Source organism: Sceloporus occidentalis, unplaced genomic scaffold, assembly GCF_023333645.1.
Source record: "Sceloporus occidentalis isolate IW3139 unplaced genomic scaffold, rSceOcc1.0.p SCAF_10, whole genome shotgun sequence".
Lineage (NCBI taxonomy): Eukaryota > Metazoa > Chordata > Lepidosauria > Squamata > Phrynosomatidae > Sceloporus > Sceloporus occidentalis.
In genome coordinates, this window is record NW_028316990.1 from 6,235,004 (window position 1) to 6,254,785 (window position 19,782).

The 19,782-nt window shown below is 41.4% G+C and overlaps 1 protein-coding gene across 3 annotated transcripts in view; it reads left to right on the forward strand.

Annotated features, from left to right (window-relative positions):
- LOC149305768 (calcium-transporting ATPase type 2C member 2-like) overlaps positions 1-19,782 on the forward strand; it is a 34,725-nt gene that overhangs the window by 14,133 nt on the left and 810 nt on the right. For 2 of the 3 annotated variants that reach the window (XM_089476817.1, XM_089476818.1), the window contains 16 exons: positions 1,491-1,557; positions 4,800-4,924; positions 6,081-6,178; positions 6,547-6,648; positions 7,948-8,037; positions 9,850-9,951; positions 10,804-10,960; positions 11,754-11,924; positions 13,140-13,237; positions 13,343-13,393; positions 15,645-15,811; positions 17,610-17,678; positions 17,907-18,023; positions 18,132-18,279; positions 19,149-19,244; positions 19,561-19,702. In XM_089476817.1, the coding sequence (XP_089332943.1) occupies positions 1,491-1,557; positions 4,800-4,924; positions 6,081-6,178; positions 6,547-6,648; positions 7,948-8,037; positions 9,850-9,951; positions 10,804-10,960; positions 11,754-11,924; positions 13,140-13,237; positions 13,343-13,393; positions 15,645-15,811; positions 17,610-17,678; positions 17,907-18,023; positions 18,132-18,279; positions 19,149-19,244; positions 19,561-19,702 (1,800 nt within the window). Of the gene's footprint in view, positions 1-1,490; positions 1,558-4,799; positions 4,925-6,080; positions 6,179-6,546; positions 6,649-7,947; positions 8,038-9,849; positions 9,952-10,803; positions 10,961-11,753; positions 11,925-13,139; positions 13,238-13,342; positions 13,394-15,644; positions 15,812-17,609; positions 17,679-17,906; positions 18,024-18,126; positions 18,280-19,148; positions 19,245-19,560; positions 19,703-19,782 lie in introns of those variants that run through there. The other variant, XM_089476819.1, reaches the window with a different exon arrangement.

Below are 19,782 nucleotides of genomic sequence, written 5' to 3' on the forward strand. Positions count from 1 at the left end.
AGTCCTGAACTGTGAAGATTCTCATCAATCCAAGATACTACTTATCTGGGTTTCTCAACACTCAAAAAACATTTATTTTTTGTTACAATTTTACAAATATTTTTGAATGCTCATTCATACCCTAATATACACCGGTGTGTTTATACTGGATTCCACATTAAAATCATAGAATCATAGGGTTGGAAGAGACTACAAAGGCCATCCAGTCCAACCCAATCCCAATCAAAGCAACCCCGACAGATGGCTGTCCAGCCTCTGCTTAAAGACCTCTAAGGAAGGAGACTCCACTGCACTCCCAGCAAGGAGTCTGTTCCACTGTCAAACAGCCCTACTCTCAGGAAGTTCCTCCTAATGTTGAGTTGGAATCTCTTTTCCTGGAGCTTGCATCCATTGTTCCTGATCCTGTTCTCTGGAGCAGCAGAAAACAAGCTTGCTCCCTCCTCAATATGACATCCCTTCAAATATTTAAACAGGGCTATCGTATCACCTCTTAACCTTCTCTTCCCCAGGCTAAACATCTCCAGCTCCCTTAGTCATTCCTCATAGGGCATGGTTTCCAGACCCTTCACCATTTTGGTGGCCCTCCTTTGGACACACTCCAGTTTCTCAACATTTTTTTTAAATTGCAACATTGCAACAACTGATTACATAATGAGCATTAAAAGTTTGTTAGCCTCACCCTGAGTGCAACAGTGAGGGACTCTACAGACCACCCCTTTTCGCATCGCATGCCATGGACCTGATCCAGACTTTCTAGGGTGCCAAAAGGAGCCACAAAAAGCAGCTCCTTTTTGCACCCTGGAAAGGATGCCATAGCCGCATGGCTTGGCGGCACTCCTTCAGCGCTGCGTCATAAGGACACAGTGCCAGAGGAGCACCATGACACCATGCACCATGTGGAGTGGCATGCAGCATCATGGCACCCTGGGGGCAGAGTCGGGGCATGTCTCATCTGGACATGACACCCCGACTCCAACCCCAGCCTTAATGGGCGGTCTGAAAAGGGCCTTAGTTAGGTCTTCTCTCATGTTATCAAAAGTGAAAGATCAGGGTTTTCAGTTTGTGCTTGTGGAACCATTTGTCTCACTAGAAAGTACACTGAGAAGAAAGAAAGTACAACTCGTTGTGCAACTGCTTCTCTGGTAGCGTAGCACCCCAACAGGATTCCAGATGATCGGTATACACTTATATGCTATACACTCATTTTCAGTGGTTGTATGGTACGCAGAGAATACAACCACTCTTCCCTTGCACCAGACACATACACACAATGCATTGTGTCCCAGATCTGGGGGAAAGGCAAGGTGTAAATGTTGATGTTGATGATGGTTGTGATGGTGAAAATGGTGGTGATGGTGACGGTGGTGGTGATGGTGATAATATTCGTGGATATGAGTAAGCAAACTGGGCCAGGATCAGGGAAAGTTGCTTGCCTCCCCACTTCTGGGATCATGGTTGGTTAAACCAAGATGGCTTCTCTATATTTCAAGGTGTTCTCATGTTGATCGGTTGGCTGCAAGGGAAACATCTCCTCGGCATGTTTACCATTGGAGTGAGGTAAGAATCTTTTTTAACTTCTCTCAAATCACTGACTGAAGATAGTAGCACAACAGATAAATTGTCCATTAGGATGTAATTCTTTGCTAATTTTCTTCTTGAAGGAAGCGATGCGTAATTTTAGCAACTTTCTTCTGGCTGCGAGAAAGTCTTCAAGACTGTGCAGGGTTTTTAAAACTATTTGCTTATTCTGAGCAAAATTCATATGTGGTGTTTTGTGCAGCAAAGAGCATTTTCTGTGCAGGCAATGACATTTTCTGTCCCCAAAAAAGCTGTTTTGTACACAAAATAACCATGTATATATTTGGGATAGAATAAGTTCTGGAGTGCAATGCTTCTTGCCAGTCCAGAATTCCTCTTGTCAGGGATTCGTGATGCCTGAGAAACACATTTTTCAGCAAATGTTCCAATATTTTCTAATATACTTCCCATTCCTTATTGTCATTTATGATATAGATGGGCATCTCTTATGGGATGCATCTGGCCCATGGGTCTGAGGTATTCCATCTGTAGTATAGACAATATGGAACAGATCACTAGTTGACTCAGTACCATGAAACCTCCTACGTCTCTTGTAAATATGTAGTCATTGGGATGTATAACTCAACTGAATATACATAGTTAGTTCAGCTGGTTTGGCTGCATACCGAATTTTATTAGCTCTTTGTCGGAATGACTTTAGATCAGTGCCAGGGAAAAAACTGCTTTGCATGCAGAGAAGATCCTGAGTTTAGTTCCTGGTGTTTCTGGCTAAAAAGACTGGGGGTGCCATCAAGTAGTTTTTGAATTATGGCGACTCTAAGAGGTTTTCTAGGGCTGAGAGTGTGTGACTAACCTAAGGTCACTCAGTGGGTTTCCATGGCCAAGCAGGGAATTGAACCCTGGTCTCCAGGGTCATAGTCCAATGCTCAAACCACTACACCGCACTGGCTCTCTCAGCACATCTCTACTAGTGGGGATTTTCCCTTTGCTAACCTGCCATTACTTTTAGGCTGTGGTTATTGAAATTCAATAAAGTGTACATTGAAAAGTGTCTCTGCTACAGCATGTAAGCCTGCTGTTTGGCAAAGACACACATAGACACACAAACGCCTACACTGATGTGATGGAGCTGCTGGTGTAGGTCACTCAGCCTAGTACTTTCTGTCTTGGCCTTCTGCCTGTGCCATTTTGTCCCAGGCTAATTAGGCTACCTATGAGGCCCAAAGCAAATAAAGAATCAGTGGTGCACTTTGCTTGCCAGCCAGTGGTTAGGTACTGGGTACAATCCAATTTGATCTATTCATCAACAGCTAAGGATGAGATTAGGCACAGCCCATGGCAAAGGTAGCCTATAAGCAATGCAAGAGAAGGCCTTGAGTCCCTATATTAGGAGAAAGATGGGATGATGATAATAATAATAATAATAATAATAATAATAATAATAATAATAATGGCCTCCTAGCTACTCATACAGAAGAGCAAGGATAGGGAGAGATTGTATCTCAGTGGCAGAGCCAGGGCTTGGGAGTATTACATTTCTTGTCCAACAATTACGTCACATCAAATCACTCAAGGCCATCATTTTAATTATGTCTATTTTAATTAATTTGAATCTGTATTTTATAATGCTGTTGTTTAGTTTTATAATGGGGGGGGGTAAGGAGATGGTGTAATTTTTATTTATGTATGTATTGTATATGTTGTTGATGTATTTTATTGTTGTAACCCACCTCAATCCTTTTGGGAGAGGTGGGCTAATACTACTACTACTACTAATAATAATAATAATCTTATGCTACCATACTGAATCATGCTCTTCTGCAGTCTGTCATTCAAAGAATGTTGTGTGTGCACTTTTCCATTGCACAACTGTTGATACAATTCTCTCTTACACACACACATACACACAGAGAGGATTTCGCAAATAGACATTTCCCTTGTTGTTGGTGTTGTGTGCCTTCAAGTCATTTCTGACTTATGACGTCTCTAAGGCAGAGTGCGACAACTTGTGCAGTTGCTTACATTGGGCACCGCAAAGCTTTCACAACCCTGAATAGGATGCTGCCCTTGCACAATCGCCAAGAAAGTGCAACCGCTTGCATGACAGTATTGACACCCGTGTCAAGCCAAAAATAGGATTCAAGCCTTATGCTATGATTTCAAAAATGGCCTCTGCAAGAATTTCCAGTCTCCATGTGTTCTGCATGCCAAAGCTCCTGGGTTCACTTTCTGCAGTATCTATTGAGGCAGAGCCCTCCAAAGAGCGAAAATGGCTATTCTCAGTTTGGAGTATTTTACCTGCAATGTCAGAAGGTATTAAAAGCAGCTTGTGTGCATGATGGAACCACAGACAACATCCACACCCTTTCCCACCCTTGTGCCAGCAATGAAACAGTTGTTTCTCTTTGTACAAATATTAGCCTTGCCTGCCATATCTACTCCAGCGTTTAAAAAAACGAGGTGGTATATGTCTTTATAGTTTATATGGAAGCCAGCCCTCTTATCAAATACAGTAACCAGCTGTTTGTGTAATGTCTGAGGAAAGAATCCCTCAGTATTAAAGAACATTACTGTTCTAAACTATGCTGGAGAAATCAAAGGCCAAGCCCGGGAAATCTAGTCTAGCTCCAGAAATCTGATGGTTGCATATACTTTCTTACAGAAATTAGTAATAGTAGTTGAATGTACAGTTTTCAAAATAATTTAAGATTAATTAGTTAATAAGATCACTAGTTTGCCTTTTCAGCAACGATTTAAATATTCATTCTTGTGTTTGTTAAAGGCCAACAATGCTATTTTTGAAGAATGAGTCAACTTTCTTGCGGCTTTAATTCAGTATCGTCCGTCTCTAACTATTTTTAAATGTAATGATTTAATGAATTAGCTAATAAATTAACACATAGACTTAATGGTGCAGACCTTTCTTAACTTTTAACATCAATGAACTAACTACCTTCATTGGCTGCAACTGCACTGCAGAAATAATCCAATTTGGCATCACTTTAACTGCTATGCCTCAATGCTATTGATTTCTGGGGACTGTAGTTTGTTGTGGCACCAGACTAGCTCTCTGGCAGTTAAACCATGGTAGTTAAGGTGATGTCAAACTGGATTATTTCTGCAGTGCGCATGCATCCATTGATTTGAGATCAGTGTTTGAGCAGTAGCGCTAATGTTAGCATCCTTAATAACACTAATATTTGCAAACATGCCCTTTAGTGGGTATGACACCAATGGTAAATTATTGTGTGTGTGTCCAGTTTGGCAGTGGCTGCCATCCCAGAGGGCCTTCCCATCGTGGTCACGGTGACGTTGGTGCTGGGTGTCTTGAGAATGGCCAAGAAAAGAGTCATCGTGAAGAAGCTGCCGATAGTTGAAACCCTCGGTAAGGAGGCGAGATGTCACTGGGGAGGAACCAGTTTGAAATGTCCCCATGAGAAGATTCAGTCTTCCAAACCTGGATTGGCTAACATGGGACACCAAATTCGGAGGAGTAGCTAATACCCCAGAAGACAGGATCAGAATGCAAAATGATTTCAACAGATTAGAAAGATGGGCCAAAACTAGCAAAATTAATTTCAACTGGAGACATGTACCTAATGTGCAGAATAAATGAAATGCACAAACAGCAGATGTGAGACACCTGGCTGGACAACAGTTTGTGAGAAAGGGATCCAGGGGCCATAGTAGACCACAAGCTGAACATGAGTCCACAGTGTGATGCAGCAGCTTAAGAAGCCAATGTGATTCTGTTGTTGTTGTTGTTGTTGTTGTTGTTGTTGTTGTTGTGTGCCTTCAAGTCATTTCTGGCTTATGGCAACCCTAAGGTGAGCCTATCATGGGGTTTTCTTGGCAGGTTTCTTCAGAGGGGGGTTGCCATTGACGTCCTCTGAGGATGATAGAGTGTGACTTGCCTGAGGTCACCCAGTGAGTTTATATGTCTGAACTGGGTTTTGAACCCTGGCCTCCAGAGTTATAGTCCAATGCTCAAACCACTATGCCACACTGCTTCTATCAATAGAGTCTAGATTGAGGGAAGCAATAGTACCCTCTGTTCTGCTTGGGTTAGACCTCACTGGGAATACTGTGTCTTCCACATGAAGCCAACAAATGGAACATCCCCTTACACACGCAGTAGGCCTCTGAGTACAGTGGGTCCTTGGTATCTGCTGGGGTTTGGTTCCAGGACCCCAAATCCTTGGATACTCAAGTCCCATTAAATACAGTGGGACAGTCAACTCGTGTCCTTTATATAAAATGGCAAAATCAAGGTTTGCTTATTGGGATTTTTTAAAAGCTGTGGATTTTTTAAGCTGTGGATGCTTGAATCCATGGATAAAAAATCCATGGATATGGCGGACCAACTGTACATTATTGGGATCTAAAGCAAGAGAAGGATATAGTCTCCATTCTCAACCTCTTGTGGGCTTCTAGTTGGGCTCTGGGGGAATCTGAAGGATGCTGTATGAGGTGAATATATGCACATCAGAAGTTGGCTATCAACCTTCTTTCAGCCCAGACACTCCCTTCTTTCTTCTCAGGTTGCTGCAACGTTATCTGCTCTGACAAGACTGGCACTCTGACAGCCAATGAAATGACAGTCACTCAACTTGTAACTTCAGATGGGTTCAAAGCTGAGGTATAGTCCAAGAATTCAGGTGTTACATTTGTTGTTGTTGTTGTTGTTGTTGTTGTTGTGAGGAATGTCCATATTCAACTGGGGGTTGCTGTTACAATGCTAGGTAAAGGAGCATGCCAAGTGACCGTTGTGTGTCACAACCAATACACAGTGGGACCAAGGTGCATTGGGGCACTCTTACCCATGTCCTGTTACGCATCTTCATATCGTCACAGTTCACTAACTGGGTTTCTTAGTACCTCGGCTTTGTAGGTGTTAAGTGTACATAAAGTTATGTAACTGAGACCACAAAGGACAGTTCTGGCCATAGTCCATTGTCCATGCAATAGGATCTTTTATATCCTTCTTCTCGATTTATATTCTCCTAGGTGAGCGGGGTTGGATACAATGGAGAAGGAAAGGTGTACCTCTTGCCCTCCAGACACATCATTAAAGAATTCTCAAACATCTCTGTGGGAAAGCTAGTGGAGGTATGCGACTTAACTTACTACTATTTCAGTTTCATAGTCTACTAGGTATTACTGGCCGAACCATCAATGACTTGGATTCTCTCCAGAAATCTAGGATCAGTCAGGTGTCATTGGATAATGAGGCCCATTCCAAGCAGAGTCGCTCTTTTCTTTTTGACAGTGTGTACTGTTGTGATCCTATCTATACTGATTTCATTCAGACGTGTTGTCAGTCCATTTGGGATTGTTCCCAGAGCACCTATCGCTGCTGCAACCACCACTGTTTGCTTTTCCCAGAGGGACTGGATCACAGTTTGTCGGTCACGTTACTCCATAATCTTTTCATAATCTTTACCACTGCTACAACAACAGCTACTGAAAGAGTTACTTGTGATTGTGATAATAGAAAGGGCAGCAGTATCCAAGGGATAGGATTTTTTAAAGAATGCTGGAAGAGTGTTCTTGTGTATTTCTATTTTGCACAGTTCTCTAAGAATTATTTGGTGGGATTCGGCAGCCGTGGAAAGTATCCGGGTCATACTCGCTCTATTACTCCCTGCAGTACCCTAAGACTACACCAGTGTTTTCTGGGGAAATTAAATGGGGTTTATCCTAAACAGCTACAGGGTGCCTTATTTTAGACCAGATTAATGTTCATTGGTATCTTCTATATGCATAATAACCTTCTGGGTGGGCTTTTAATTGGGGAACCCAAGAATTGATACTGGGAGGTGGCCATGGATTGCACAAGTGGCCTTTGGTGGCCCTCAGTCTGCACATTTCCCACCATTTCTGAAGGTTTTCATCCTGGTGAAGCTTGAAGGAGGTCACACTATTACTCCTTGAAGAACCCTAAGGAGCTTATCACTCAGCATTTTAAACCGTCTCCAGCCAGTTTTAATTCATCGGTAGATGAAACATGTACTGTCCAGTACCTATGAAATCACCAATAGCAAGCGCAGAAATTCAACTGTATATATGTTTGCAGGTTTGTAAGCTGAAATTACACACATGCGTGTGCACAAACACAGAGCGAGGGAGTGCTGACCACCCATGTTCAGACTCATGAGATAAGTGAAAGGTTGGGGGCTGATCCAATGTTCAAATATCATGTCTGTTACATTTATGGAAGGCATTGTGATGCTGAGCATCGCACTCCTTGAGCCTTCCCACAACAATACTTGCGGAGATCCTGGAAAATGACATCCCCACATGAATTAACCTCTAGGTATGCATGGATAAATATAATACCTTACAGTCAGCGTCCATGTTTCATTTCATTTCCATGTCTCACTTCATGTATGCATTAATCTCTTCTAGGCTGGCTGTGTTGCCAACAATGCCGTGATAAGAAAGACCACTGTGATGGGACAGCCAACTGAAGGGGCCCTGATAGCCCTGGCAATGAAGGTAGTAGGCTGATGATTATTCCAAGTCCCATGCGCTGCGCATTAATTTCAGATTTCATTAGGCTATCCTTAGTTGGTATGTTGGGGAAAGGGAACAACTCTCTTTATACCAGCAGGTGAAGACCTTTTTATTCAGGCGGGCCTTTGGGTTTCAATTTATATGGCAAGAGTGTGTGTGAAGTGGTATGCCACATTTTGGGTTGTTTTTTTTAAAGCTTTCATTAGTAAGTATGCATTTTCAAATCTGTTTTTAAATGTTTTAACCATTGTAATAGTAACCATGTTATTTTATTCTTTTTAAATTTTTAACTGTTGTAAAATTAGGAATGTAATTTAACCTTGTTTTAAACTTCTAGAAGCCCTTTTAGATCCCATCCTGGAAGAAAGGCAGGGTACAAATTCAATAAAATAAATAAAATAAAATGACCCCAATTTTGTGGGGGTCTTCTACAAGTTCCCCCAAGCGATGGGACATTTTTGTCCAATGCAGATTTTTTTTAAAGATAATAAAGTTTTTGGACCATCAACAGCACGCGGGACCTCCTTTCCTTTTACTTTCTGAGGCAGATTTTCCACATTGAGGTCAAGACTGCAGAAGTGGAGTAGTGTATGCCATGCCATTTTCACATGGTGCATACATGTGGATTGTACCTTTACTTGTGCATTCAGTTGCACCTTTGCAGTTCAGTCGCACAACCTTGCCATGCATTCTGCATGTGGAGGCTTACTCTGCAAAGAGTAGGATCTCAACCCTTATGAGGTTGCAAAGAATAGGAAACAATTTAAACTGATCCGGTCATTTATCAAAGGGAGAAAGAAACCGGTGTCATGCCTACTTCCATTTTATGAACTCGAGAGACTCTGAGGGCAAGCTGACCTGGAGATATTGGCTGTGATCCCAAGAAATAGTTTCCTCAAGAACTAGTTTTGAGTTGCCCATTGGTCTCTGTAAGCGCACCCAGTGGAACTGTGGCTGTTCATTTCCTTGAACTGTGCCATACCTATCTTTTCAAAGTTCCTGAATTTGGCAACTGTGGTTGCAGGAGCACGTTTTCTTGGCCAGGCAGAGGAGCGCTTAGTCGCCTGGAATGGCTGGTGTTTCTCCAGTGGATCAGGAGACAGACTATGCTAAATAGTTCTCTTGGATGTTTTGTGGGGCAACCAATAAAACTTGGAGGAAGTGGTGTCAGTCCAGGTGATGAGTTGGAATAGGATCTGCACATGTATGTGTGAATGAGAGAGAGGGAAAGAGTTTATGAGTGAGAAAGAAAAAGGAGGAGAGAGTTTGTCTATGCCTCAGGATGCTTGATTTAGCCACAGGGACACTTGCCTTGCTTACCTGCCACTTTGACTGCTGAATACATGTTTTGGATATATATATCTCCTGGGTACATGAATGAATGAAAAAATATATATACACACACATGCACACGCACACTTTTGAAATCAGGACATATATATATCTCCAGTGTGTGTGTAGATATAGATATATTGATATTGATATAAGCTTTTGAAATTCAACTATTTGAATATTTTGGGATGGGGTGCAGGATATATGAATATATATATATATATATATATATATGCTTTTGAAATTCAACTATTTGGATATATATCTTGCACCCCCAACCCAAAGTATCCAAAAGTTGAATTGCAAAAGCTAAATGGGAGGATAAAAGTTCTGCCTCTGAAACTCTGCCGTATGTACATTTGGTGGCATTCATTTTTAACTCTGTTGCTCATGCCAGGGGGCGGGGGGGGGGGAAGATAACACTTTAGGAATAACTGCATAGATCCCCACTGTTTGTTTCAGATGGAACTGAGTGATATAAAAGACGTTTATGTAAGGAAGAAGGAGATTCCCTTTAGTTCCGAACAGAAATGGATGGCTGTCAAATGCACTCTGAAAAATCAGGTACAAGAAAGAAATGGTCTTCTGATTTTTATAGAACAAGGTGCCCAAGAGAGTGAAATATCTCTACCCGTTGTTTTTTTAATGTTATGTCATACTGTTACTCTTAAACTCCACCGATGTTATAAAACAGGGTTGAGGAAAAGTGTGCCAACCAGAATACGCTTTTGCAGCTCTCAATGTCTCCAAGCAAGGCCCCCCAAAAATCCTCCTCCAAAATTATTATTATTTTCATGATTTGTTTTGGTCAGCCCTTACCTGGAATAATACAGTGTCCAGTTCTGGGCACCACAATTCAAAAAGGATCTTGAAAAGGTGGAATGTGTCCAAAGGAGGGCTACTAAAATGGTGAAGGGTCTGGAAACCATGCCCTATGAGGAACGACTTAGAGAGCTGGGGATGTTTAGCCGGGAGGAGAGATGGTTAAGCAGTGATATGATAGCCCTGTTTAAGTATTTGAAGGGATGTCATATTGAGGAGGGAGCAAGCTTGTTTTCTGCTGCTCCAGAGACTAGAACATGGAACAATGGATGCAAGCTCCAGGAAAAGAGATTCCATTAGGAGCTGTTTGACAGTGGAACACTTTTGGCTGAATCCCAGAGCAAATTCACAAAGCATTGTAGCTCCATCCTACGGACTCCTGGGACTTTGTAGTTTTACAAGGTCTTTAGCCTTCTCTACTGCAGGCTCCAGGTGCCTCACAAAAGTACAAATTCCAGGATTTTGTAGGGTGGCATCATGGCATTATTTCTACAGTGTTAATGTACCCTTTGCTGGACACCTTTTCCTCCGAAGGATGAAAAGATCTGTTGTTATCCTTTACTCTCCTGTTCCATTCATTCCCTTATTTCCTAGGGCCCAGAGGAGATCTACTTTATGAAGGGGGCCTTTGAAGAAGTGATGCAACATTGCACCACGTTTAACAGTGGAGGCATCTCACTCCCATTGACTCCGCAACAGAGAGCTGTCTATGTTCAGGAGGAAAAGCACATGGGATCTCTTGGCTTGCGAGGTCAGTCTATGTTTGCACCACTTTATGTCCCGATCCACTCTTGAGTCTCACATGGGCCACAATGTCGAGCATCAGAACTATTAGGCTCCCAACTTGCTGCTCTACAATAGAGATGGGAGGAAATATTCAACAATATTCCAAAAATGGTCAAAAAGAATTGATAAGAAAAATCCTGGATTGATGGGACTCTTTGGAGTTTGGGACTTATTCTGCATACAATTTACATGTAAATGTTTAGCACACGAAACTGTTTTCTTTCTGTGCAGAAAATAATATGCAGAAAATGTTGCCGTTTCAGATTTATTCTGCACAAATTTTGCACGTGGTCGATTTGCACAGAAAACGGCATTTTCTACATAGGAATCGTTTTTTTCTGCACAAATTATTCATATTATTTCTGTGTAGATATTTTTTTTTCTGCACAGAAAAATCCGCTTCCTGCGCAGAAAATGCTGTTTTCTGCACAAAACACCAAAAATGTGAACTTTGCGCAGAATAAATCCTGAATTGTGACTTTGCTTAGTCAATCTCAAAGGTGCTGCAAGAGCCCTTTGCATACTGATATTCCAGACTTACACAGCTATGTCTTTGTATGTTAATACTTTAGTTACACTTGGTTTTGGATTACAAATATTTAGTTGATTTTATATATTCTTTTAGCTTTAGGTTTTATCATATCTGGTTTGATTATGAATCGTTTTGGAATTTATTTCTTCTGGAAAATAAAAGGTGGCACAGGGATGTTCCGAAATCGATGAAATGATACTAAATTGTCTTTGTCCCTTCTTCCTAGTGCTTGCATTGGCTTCTGGACCAGAACTTGGCCGGTTAACATTTTTAGGCCTTGTGGGAATCATTGACCCACCAAGACAAGGAGTGAAGGAAGCCGTTCAAGTCCTCATTGAGTCCGGGGTGTCTGTGAAAATGATAACCGGGGATGCCTTGGAAACAGCTTTGGCCATTGGTAAGCGAGATATAAACCTTTTATTTGTGGGCCTGAATCCATTTGTTCTCAATCAACACTTAAATAGTAAAGCAACGCTTCTGCAAATGTCATTGATTCGGTGAGTCTATTCTAGTTAGGACTAGCAGTTGGGTTTAGACCAGACCTCCACAACTTGGCAATAGGTACGGGCCAAAATTAAAACAGGCTAAACTTCTTTGGGCTGCAAATCGGTTTTAATTAAATATTAATTAATTAATTAATATTATTAATATTCCATCTTCCTCCTCCTCTGCCCAGATGTCTCCTCAGAGGAGTTATGAGCCTTGCAGAGTGAGCATTCACCTTTCCGACACATGGCCCTCTACTCCGAAAGAGGCCAAGCAGTGGAGGAGCCTTGGAGTCGTTCCACCTCTTTGTGGGCCACCCAAAATCCTTTGTTGGGCCAAATGTGGCCCTGGACCATATGTTTAGACCCATGACTTTTCATACTCAGTGTAGGAGGTGGCACTGAATATCAAACTGATTCTCTTCACTGTTCATTCTCTTACCTGGGCACCACTGATTTATTGAGTCCGCTTTAGTTGTGGGGGGAAATGGATTTACCCCATAGAATTTTAATATTGGAATGTACCTTAGATTGCTTATGGTCCAAACCTCTTCTCAGCACACTTCTTGCAATGCAAGGTGGAACCATAGCATCGCTGGGTGATGGCCATCCAGGCTTTACTTCTGTTATAAATGATTGATTATTGATTATTTTTAAAACCGGAATTTTAACCAGAAATCAGCAGGGAGACCAAGGAGCTTGTTTGGAATGGAAACATGTTTATTCTCATTGTTCCCAGAGGAAATTCATATTCCAAATTCTGGGACCACGATTCTAAAATGAACCAAGTTTTTATAGTATTTTCAACAAAGGAAACTACAAGTCACATTTTCATTGGTTGCATTGAATTAAACATTTACTCCCCTGTATATTCATTGGATATCCTAGCATATCGGTTTGGGATTCTAGAAGTATCAAGCGTGAGGCCACACTTAGCCCACTTTGGGATATATAAAGTCAATCGTCACAATGTCCCTTCATCTCCTTTTCTCTAGATGAAATGGACCTGAATTATTCAACCTTTCCTTGATGTTGGTTCCATCAAGGCCACCAGAAACTCTGCACCAAATGAGTGCATTTTTCTCGATTGAAATAGTTGACTGTCATTATATTTCTTTTCTTTTCAGGTAGGAATATTGGTCTTTGCAATGGGAAAATGAAAGCAATGTCTGGGGAGGAACTGGAGAACATCACTGACTCGGCGCTGTCCTCAACAGTCCAAAACGTAATGGCCCTTGAAGGGATTGTGAAAGCATGGTGTGTGACCGTTCTTCTTAAATCAGCAGCAGTCTCACAAAGATCTCTCTTTGTTTTTGTTCTCGTCATTCAGGTTTCCATCTTCTACCGAACAAGTCCCAAACACAAACTTAAAATCGTAAAGGTATCTCCTGCCTCCAAACTAGTAATGCCCTTGTATCTCTTCCTGGAGTAATTGGGTTTGAATTTGCTCCACGGTGGTTGCTACTTTGCTTCCGATTTGCCCATTGCTTTTCTGTTGAGATTCCATTTTCCTCCCTTCATTTCTCTTTTCTCGCAACTCATTCTGGGAATGATCTTCTGCTAGTGCAAATAAAGAAATTTCCATACCCATCCATTTCAAAAGGGGAACAGAAGCAGCTATTTCAAAATTATCATGGGTCTGCGTGTGCATGTACTTTGCAGAAATAATGCAGTTTGACACCACTTTAACTGCCATGGCTCCATCCTACACAGTCCTGGGATCTGTAGTTTTGTGGAGCACCTGCATTCTGGCAGAAAAGGCTAAAGACCTTGTAGTACTACAAATTATTATTATTATTAGCCTTTATTTATGAAGTGCTGTAAATTTACACAGCGCTGTACATACAATCTAATCCCACCATTCTGTAGCCACAACACTTAAAGTGGTGTCAAACTGCATTATTTCTACCATCTAGATCCCTTGCAAAGCTTAAACCATGCACCTTCTAGCAATAGCAAACTCAGAGTGTTCATCCAGCTAGAAGATGCCTTTTTTCCATTCCCCTTGGCAATGAACTATTGCCAAAAGAAGGAAATACCTTGTGTATTTCCCCTTTTTTGTTTCTCCTTTCCTTTGCCCTTTGTCTCCATAGGATAGAAATGAGGTTTGTTTAATGTTAGCGGCAGTTGTTTTCCTTGGTTGAAATTTGCACAACTAGTTAGCAAACACTGCAGTTTTCCGCTTGCTATGATGGTTGGCTGCTCTGCTAATATGTATCTTCCATCATGGTTTTTTTTCCCCCCTATATTTTTTATTGATTTTATCACAAATTAAAAAAAAAACATTTGTCATACTTTTCATTTGTACATATTTACAGCGTTACTGCTTCCTTCCTCCTTATCCATTTCCACATATTTAGACATCTTAATTTTTAACCTTTCTATATATTTCCTTATTTTATGTACTCTACATATAAATGTCTGGTAAACTAAGACCTTTACTTTCTAAACTTCTTTTCTAACCACATAATGCTTCTTGAAGAACTAATCAGAGGAAGCGATTCTTTCATTTAACTGGACCTGGGCAAGTCCCCTGATTCACCCATCTGGGATTCAAGGCTATCTATCTATCTATCTATCTATCTATCTATCTATCTATCTATCATCCATCTATCTGATTGTCCAACTCAGGACTACTGCAGTAAAATCAACATTGTGTTCCTATCATTGTTTAGATGTGAGCCTGTTGTGCATGAAGAAAACTATCCTCGGATTAATATGGGCAAAATCATCCATAATAGGAGTTTATTTTCTTTGATCAATTGACTATAATAATAACAATAAGGAATAATAAAATTTATTTTTATCCCGCTTCTCCAAACAGATCGAAGCGGCAAACAATGGAAGCACCCGTAAAATATATATAACAACTTATCGTCGTTGTATCCCAAACCCTCCCATCCTCATTAAAATACAGTTATTGCACTTTGATCAATTTGCATTGATTACACAAACCCAATTAGGCTTAAGCTGCTTCTGGATTTGGAAAGTTCAGACTCTGGTTACTTAATATCTCAAACTTTGCATTCTGTGCAATGTTTTGTGTTTCCAAATTCCAGGGTTTTTATAATGGGCACACAGTGCTTCGCTTGCTGTGAAACATACTGTATATACTCATGTATAAGTTTAGGAATCAAGGTAAAAAACCTGGCCCCCAAAACATGAGTCGGCTTATCCATGGGTCAATGTAAGTACTGTATCTTAACTCTTATTTAAAAGAAGGTACCATCTCCCAGTGAAAAGTAAGAGTATAATATGTGAAGCACTGACTCCTTCTACTCTCTCATCCTTCCAGCCTTAAGAGTAAGCACAAAAAGTTACGTCTGTGGGAACTTTGCAAGTTCTTTGACATTGCATTGCTTTGCTTCACCTTTTAGATCATGTGCTATATGCCGCTAATACTCTTGACTTACCACGGGTCATAGCAAAATCTATAATTTTGGTCCCAAAACTCACCCTCGACTTATACATGAGGTCGACTTATAGACTTATATATGGTACCTTAAATCCACTTGGGATTTTTCTCCCCAGAGGCCGCATTTACCTCTGCGCAAGGAATCCATCTTGACTTCCTGGTTGGTGTGCGCATCTTGATGGATGCTGATGCCTATGTTTGTCTGTCCCTCCTTCAGGCTTTGCAGCAGGCAGGCGCCATTGTGGGAATGACTGGCGACGGGGTGAACGATGCCGTTGCTCTGAAGTCCGCCGATATCGGGGTTGCGATGGGACAGGCAGGGACAGACGTCAGCAAGGAGGCTGCCAACATGATCCTCGTGGACGACGACTTCTCAACCATCATGTAGGGGTCTGTTGGGTCATGGCAGGGGGATTCTGGAAATGGAAATCCAAAATGCAAGTGTCGGACTCTGATTTGTGCACAGTACTGTAACCAACTGTAAGCCAGTTTAAAGTGCCTCCTCTAATTCTCCACCATTTCTCAGCTGAGAAAGAGGAGGAATTAGAAACTATTTGATGGAGGAAATTTTATCCCAGAGGGGACTAAGGGCCTGAACAGACAGGCCAAAATAAGGCTGCTTCAAGTCACTTTGGAGATATGCTGTTTAAATTATGAATGCATTCTAAGATGCCAGAAGCCGCACCAAAGCCACACTCTAGTCCTAAGGATTGGAGCGCAGCTTTGGCGCAGCTTCTGGCATCTTAAGATGCATGTGTCATTTAAACAGCATACCTCCAAACTGACTCAGAGCAGCTTTATTTTGGCCTGTCTGTATGGGCCCAAAGTTGCTTTGGGTCACTTTGGAAGTATGCTGTTTAAATGGTGCATGAGTCTTAAGAGGCCGGAAGCCACGCCAAAGCCATGCTCCAGACATAGCTTTGGTGCAGTTTCTGGCCTCTTAAGGTGCATTTAAACACCATACCTCCAAAGTGATCCAAAGCACCTTTATTTTGGCCTGTCTATTCAAGCCCTTTGTATTGGAATTAAAATGTATAACTCTTTTTTCCCCTCCCTCCCTCTCTCTCTCTTTTTCTTTTCAAATTACTACCTAGTATTAATATTGAAAATTAAGAACAATTGAAATATACTGGGGCTACCCTATGGAACGTACGATGTAACAAGAAAATCTAGACCTTTTGTTATGATAAAGTGACTTCAACTGATTTAGGAAGAATGTTGATAATTCTGTACTATCTTTTTACGTTTGATGTTTGTAAGCTAATAACTGGCTGTAATTTTGTTATATGTTTGTTTGTTAGTATGTTTACTTGTAGTTTTTATGTGTATATTTGCATTTCATTGTATATATACCCGTATATACTCGACTATAAGTCGATCTCATGTATAAATCGAGGGCAGGTTTAGGGGCCATAATGATGGATTTTGATATGACCCATGGAGAAGTTGAGAGTAAGACTTAGAGTCAAGTAACAAAGGATCTAAAGGATGAGGCAAGGAAAAATAATGCCAAAGGACTTCCAAAATTGCAGGAGGCATAACTGTTTGTGTTCACCTTGAAGGATAGATGGATGAGCGGATAGAGGAAGGTTAGTGCTTCCAGGAAGATTGCACTCTTGCATTTCACCGGGAGATGCTTTCTATTTTTATGAGAGTTAAAGTACAGTACTTCATTTGATCCATTGATAAGTCAACTCAGATTTTGGGGGGTCAATTTTTGACTAAAATTTCTAGACTTATACATGAGCATATACAGTATGTAACAATTTATACTTTATAATAAAAAATAATTTTATCCCAGAGCTATCCAAGATGCTGAACCCTATCCCCAAAATAGGTTCAGGGCCTTGGACAGCTCCATTAAAACCCAGAGTGGCTTTACTGCTCTCCTAACATGAGGCTCACCATTGGTAATGCCATTGGAGCCCAGTCTGTGCTGCATATTTCCATAGACACTAATAGTTCTTGCTTCCATGAAAATCCAGAACAGGCTTTGCAAAAGCTTGATGATCCACTGAAGTATATCTACATGCAACAGGATCTTGCAGCACCTTTGAGACTAAATGTGTGAAAGAAGTTGTAGCATAAGCATTCATAGACTTGGTCTACTTTCTCGGATGCATGGAGTGAACATGCATCTGTTTACCTCTAGTACAAAACGTCTCTCTTTCCTTTCCAACAGGAATGCCATTGAGGAAGGGAAAGGCATATTTTACAACATTAAAAATTTTGTCCGGTTTCAGCTCAGCACGTAAGTAGTCCGCTTAACCATTAAGGCCGAACCAGGGCTTAGAAATGTTAGCTTTGGTGGGGAGGGGACTATTGTACCCAAAACCACTGGCCACAAGCCATGCTGACTGGAGGCATCTGGGAGCTGTAGTTTTGAAAAGTAACCTCTCCAAGCTCTGAAATAAGCCCTTATTGGGACCTCTGAGTCTTCGTCGAGATTTACTTACGTTTCTTGTTTTCCTCTTGGCAGGAGCATCTCAGCTCTAAGTTTAATCGCTCTCTCAACGATATTCAATTTGCCAAATCCACTCAATGCCATGCAGATCCTATGGATCAATATTATAATGGATGGTCCCCCAGCTCAAAGGTATGGGGAGAATGGGAAGATCACGGCGATGGGAAAGATCTCAGTGTGAGCCATTTCCTAATGAATCATACTCATAATAACGTCTCTTTTTCTGGGACCTGAGAACAGTTTGGGCGTCGAACCAGTAGACAAAGATGCCATCAGACAGCCTCCAAGAAGCATCACAGATACCATTCTCAGCAAGTCTTTGATTCTGAAGATCTTCCTTTCAGCCACGGTCATCATCAGCGGGACCATGTTTGTCTTTTGGAAAGAGGTGAGCAAGATTGTGTCTTTCTAAATGCTCAGCCGACATTTAAGTTACTGCTGTGCTAAAATCCACCAAACAGTGATACCTTTCTTGGCCAACCGAAATGCACAATGTACTTGTTGCAAGCTTTCAAAGCTCCACTGGCTTCTTCATCAGGCAAGATGAGGCAAAGAGGAGGGGTGGGGGGAATGGAGATGTTAGTAAGATGCCTGCATTTTGTAGATAGTATGGGGAGGATATCTTTAGCAGGCTGGCCCCTTCCCATACCATCTTAACCAAGGACAGAAATAACAAAATACAGGCATCTTACTAGAAGCCAGCGGAGCTTCAAAAGCTTGCAACAAGTATATTGTGCATTTCGGCTGGCCAATAAAGGTATCACTGTTTGGTGAATTTTTGTTGTAATTTACTAAATGGTCAAAACAGTTTGTTTTCCGGATTGTGCTACGCTATAAATTTGGGCAGCAAAAGCAAATTTCATAAGGAGGCAATGCACTCTTCTCTTTTGTCCTCTGTAGTTGTATCCCTATGGAAAACATACCCTTCTGGGTTGGCTTCTCCCTCTCCATATATATATATATATATATATATATATATATATATATATAAAATCTGCCCAGGCTTTTCACTAGAGTTTTTGTAGCTCATCCATCATCATGTGTAGATTTAGGGCTATGTCTATACTCCTTGGCAGAGTTGTGCATCTAATCTTTCCTTCAGGAGAACGTCAAGGTGGCAGTGACTTTGCAAACAAAAGGGCCATTGTGAGACTGGAGGGTTGACTTTGCACATTCTCCAAGCGTTGAGATAGATCCTCCCTCTTTCTTGTTCTTCTTCTCTCTCTCACCAATGTGTTTTGTCGCTTGCGCTTCCAGATTCCCGAAACTGGTGTAACTCCACGGACGACAACCATGACTTTCACTTGCTTTGTGTTCTTTGACCTCTTCAATGCCTTGACGTGTCGCTCTCAGGTGAGAAAAAGATGAATGCTTTACCCAGCGGACAACTTAATCTATCGGCAAAGAAGATAACTGTGTTGAGATGAATGGGCTTCAAATGTGCGTAAAAAATGAAAATCTCACATTGACCTTATGAAAAGGTGCTACATATTTTTGAACACCTGGAATGTGAATTACTGGATTCGTCGCATTTAAACCGGGGAGGGGGCAAAGTGGCACGTGGATCAAGTATGGTCTTTGAACCACCTAGCAGCCCCCCCCCAAATCTTCAACCTCTCCAAAAAAATATTAAATCATTTTCCAGCACTTCATTTCTTTTCCTTCCTAGACAAAACTGATACTAGAAATTGGCCTCTTCCGAAACCGCATGTTCTTGTATTCTGTTCTGGGGTCCATTTTGGGTCAGATGGCAGTAATATACATTCCTCCGCTCCAGAGGATCTTCCAGACGGAAAATTTAGGAGCCCTGGGTAAGCCTGAGAACTGGCGTTCTGGATGCATTTATTTCTTTGTAAAAAATATCGGAGCACCTAGCAATTGGATTGTAGTG